We start from the raw sequence: 4128 nt of genomic DNA, 5'->3' as shown, positions 1-4128 counted from the left end.
CACAACTCTGTAGCTCCATGGACTTCAGAGATCAAGTACATGTGCAGTCATTATGAAAACACTTGTGTGCTGCCTTTCCCTCCACAGGGATAGTAGCAGTACTGGACACATGGTGGTGTTTTACAAAATACACATTTGAGTGGTGACAGACAACCTTATTCTCTCATGGGCAACTTCAGGGTCAATGCCTCTGAGACTCCCAGCTTTATTCTGACAGGCTTTCCAGGAATGGAAGCCATGGAGCTCTGGCTGTCCTTCCCTTTCCTTTTATTCTATGCCATCTCCATTGTAGGCAATTCCTTGATCCTCCTCATCGTCAAGGAGGAGCAGAGCCTGCACCAGCCCATGTACTACTTCCTGTCCCTACTGTCTGTGAATGACTTGGGTGTGTCTTTTTCCACCTTGCCAACTGTCCTGGCTGCCCTTTGTTTCCATGCCCGAGTGATCCCCTTTAATGCATGCTTGGCCCAGATGTTTTTTATACATCTCTTTTCTTGGACAGAGTCTGGCATTCTCCTAGCCATGAGCTTTGATCGCTATGTAGCCATATGCAATCCACTGCGCTACGCCACGGTGCTCACCAATGCCCGAATTGTGGTGATGGGCTTGGCAACTGTGCTCCGCAGCTTTGTTCTCATTGTAGTCTTCCCAATACTTTTGCGTAGACTTCCCTTCTGCCACCCTCAGAACATCCTCTCCCATGCTTACTGCCTACATGTGGACATGATTAAGTTGGCATGTACTGATGTTTCCCTCAATAGCCACTATGGGTTGTCCATTGTGTTACTCACCTTTGGCCTGGACTCGGCACTTATCCTCATCTCTTATGTGCTTATCCTGCGATCAGTGCTGGCCATTGCATCCCGGGAGGAGCGCCTCAAGACACTCAACACATGTGTTTCCCACATCTTGGCTGTGCTCATCTTCTATGTGCCCATGGTCAGTGTGTCCATTGTGCATCGTTTTGGGGCTGGCTTACCTCATGCAGTCCATATCCTCATGTCTATTCTCTATCTCTTTGTGCCTCCCATGTTAAATCCTGTCATTTACTCTATTAAGACAAAGGAGATACGGAGGAGACTTCTCAAGATGCTTTTCAGGGTCAAGTTATGACTATGGCAAAGATTGAAATGGTATATTGGCCTAGTGTTGGAAGTGTGGAGAGCCAGGCAACAGAATTGGGTGAGATTAACTAAGGGATGTGAGGTGTGTGCTTAAGGTTCCAGGATCACTGATAAGAGGTTTAATCTACATTATTAAGTTAGTACCTGCTGACAACATTTGGAGTTGTACCCAGAATTTAACTTTGTTAATTTTTCTTTGGAGACAGAAAGTAATCTTGTTTTCAAGATAACCAACAGCACTTTTGCCATCACAGCAAGGAAATGTTATTTTCTAAGCCAAAGACTAATATCATTAAGAGACTTGCATGAAAAAGATCAAGACACTGATAGGGGTTACTGTGAATTGGGCTGTGTCATCCATACCATGAAAGTTAAAGCAGTAGTGACTTGATACCTGGACTCTGAGCAGTTATAGAGCTCTGGTGTTTATTAAGTCATAATTTGATTTTAGGATTCATTGGACATTTTTCCCATGCATGGGAGACCAGAGGTACATCAGCATTTAGTTTCACCTCACGGAAGTTAACAACCTTTTGCTTATAACTCTGGTGATGGTTCTGTCACTCTTCAAAGAGTTGAAACCCTTTGTGGCAAGAATTTTGTGCTGTCTGTCCATCGACATTAGACTTGCCATGATCTTTCCATTGAGATAGGATCTGCGAGACTAATAATGAAGGAATAGGTGAAATGTGGTTGAATAAGGAATAACAAATGAGTAACTACAAGAAGAAAGCAAGGTTTGAACAAATCAACACACCTCTAAACTATTGCTGCCTTTTTACAAATCAGAGTTTTATATTGGAAAATGTTTCCTATCCCTCTGAGTCTCACACTGCCCCACTTTTATAGGAGAAAGCATAAATGAAATTTGAGATTTTAGACTCTTGATTTTCTTCCACATGTAAAATGAGGTATTACTCTTTCATCTCTCTACCTCATTGGCTTGTCTTGAAGTATAAACAAAATAATTTGCTTTATCACTTATATAATAACAAAATACCTTATTTATGTAGATTAATTTTTATTTAATAGTAACAAATACAAGACTCTGTGTTGAGTTTTAAAATATGACATGCAGGCCAGTAACTTGGCCTAGTGGGTAAAGGAACTGGTCACTAAGTTTGACTCCCCATATTTGATCCTGGGTCTGTGAAAGGAGAGCACTGACTCCTGCATGTTGTTGCTCTCTGACCTTTATATGCACACCGTGACATGTATGCACCTGTCCCCAGTAAAAAAAAAATTAAAGTGTTAAAAAATCCCTTAAAATAGGATATGTGTGAGTCAATGTCTAAAGAAATGTTTTGTGTGAACTTTCCTGAATCTTAACCCAAGTGGAACCAACTGCTCATTACCTGCTTTGGATTCACACTATCCTCAGGGAATATATTTCAACCACCTCAGTACAGTCAGTTTGTCCTTTCCTCCTATGCTTTGTTCATCGTTTTTCTCTTTAGCCTCCATCATGGGGCCTGCAATGCATCAGACAGAAACAAAGTGAGGAGTGAGTTAATAAATAACTGCATTCTCATCTCTTTGTCAGTTACCTTCTATAGGTTGAATTACCACATCCAAACACCTTATTCTAAAATTTACCATACTTTTACTAAAAATTAATTTTGTATTGAGATTTTGTTATTGATCATAGTGTAAATACTATATGCATTACAACTGGAGAAAAGTAAACTATTTTCAAATATTTTATAAATGTATCTTATATATTTATGTAGCATGTACCCTATGGGCTATGGTTTATAATGATAGCAATTAATAGAGTCAAATGTGCTTAAATAAATCCTTTTTAACTTTCTTTTTATTTATTCTATGTGTCTTTCACATCATGCATCTCCATCCCTTTCATTTCCCCATTATTTGTATCCACCCTCTGCCCCTGCAACTCCCCCTCAAAATAAAATAAAAAAAATTTAAGAGAAAAAAGAAAAAAAAGGAAAAAGGAAAAAAAAAAACAATTTTGTCATGGAAGCTGTAATGTGACACAGTGAGTCACAAAGTAAAACCCTTTCATCCATATATCTTTACTTGTAAGTGTTCATTGCAAAGAGTCACTGGTCTGGTTCAAGGCCTCCGGTTTCTGCTACACTATGGATGCTGGGCCCTCATTGGGACTCTTCTTGAATATCTTGTTATTACCCTGTGTTGTGGAGACTCTGCAGCTCTGGGCCTGCAGGACAGGCCCCTTCATGTGCTCCAGAAGATCACAGAGGGGGTGGATGTTGGAGAGGGCAAAGTCATAACCTTGGTTCTGGGCCTGGGTAGTTGCAGGGTTGGTCACCCTGCTAACTCTCCCTTGTCCTCACCACCAGGGTGAGCTCTCCAGCATTGCCCTGGTTAGTTTACCCCTTGCAGCAATGAACAAGGGATGTGGCTAGTTCTCCTGCTTTCATGTTCTCAGGGTCAGTTCTCCCACACCTACACCAACTGGGTCAGCTCTACTATGTTGCCCAGGTAAGGTGCAGGGGCCACCCTCCCCAGAGGAGAGGAGAGGAGAGGAGAGGAGAGGAGAGGAGAGGAGAGGAGAGGAGAGAAGAAGAGCAGCTGATGAGGGGCAGGGACAGCTCTCTCATTCTTATGACCTCAGGGCCAGCTCTCCCAAGTGCCACAGGTGGTGAGGGTTTGCAATCTCTCCCCTGCCCACACTACCACATGGTAGATAAAGGATGGGGCCAGATCTCCCATGCTAACCTTCTGGGGCAGTTCACCTGTACCCCTATCAGTAGGGTCAGCTCTACAGTGCTGCCCAGGCAAGGTGAAGGCCCATTTTCAGGAGTGCTACAGTTGGTAAGGGGGAGGGTCAGTTCTCCCCCGCCCCACACCTCCACATGACAGACAAACAATGGGGAGAGCTCTCTCACTCTCACAACTTCAGGGCTGGCTCACCCTCACCACAGCCATCAGGGTTGGCTCTATTGTACTGCCTGGGCAAGGTGCAAGGCCTGTTCCCCAAGTACTGCAGTTGGTGAGGGGCAGGGGCAGTTCTCCTGCT

At 43.3% G+C, this 4128-nt stretch overlaps 1 protein-coding gene across 1 annotated transcript; it reads left to right on the top strand.

Annotated features, from left to right (window-relative positions):
- Positions 1 to 165: 165 nt before the first annotated feature.
- On the top strand, positions 166 to 1113 carry LOC118575093 (olfactory receptor 51I2-like). Its single transcript, XM_036175777.1, has one exon. The coding sequence runs from the start codon at positions 166 to 168 to the stop codon at positions 1111 to 1113; it is 948 nt and encodes a 315-aa protein (XP_036031670.1).
- The last annotated feature ends 3015 nt before the right edge of the window (positions 1114 to 4128 follow it).

This window comes from Onychomys torridus, chromosome 1 (assembly GCF_903995425.1).
Source record: "Onychomys torridus chromosome 1, mOncTor1.1, whole genome shotgun sequence".
Lineage (NCBI taxonomy): Eukaryota > Metazoa > Chordata > Mammalia > Rodentia > Cricetidae > Onychomys > Onychomys torridus.
Note: the sequence above shows the minus strand (reverse complement) of the source record. Positions and strands in the feature narration are given on the sequence as shown.

Bases quoted from the DNA above. Each gene is read 5' to 3' on its own strand.
- LOC118575093 (XM_036175777.1), top strand. From the start codon at position 166: ATGGGCAACTTCAGGGTCAATGCCTCTGAGACTCCCAGCTTTATTCTG.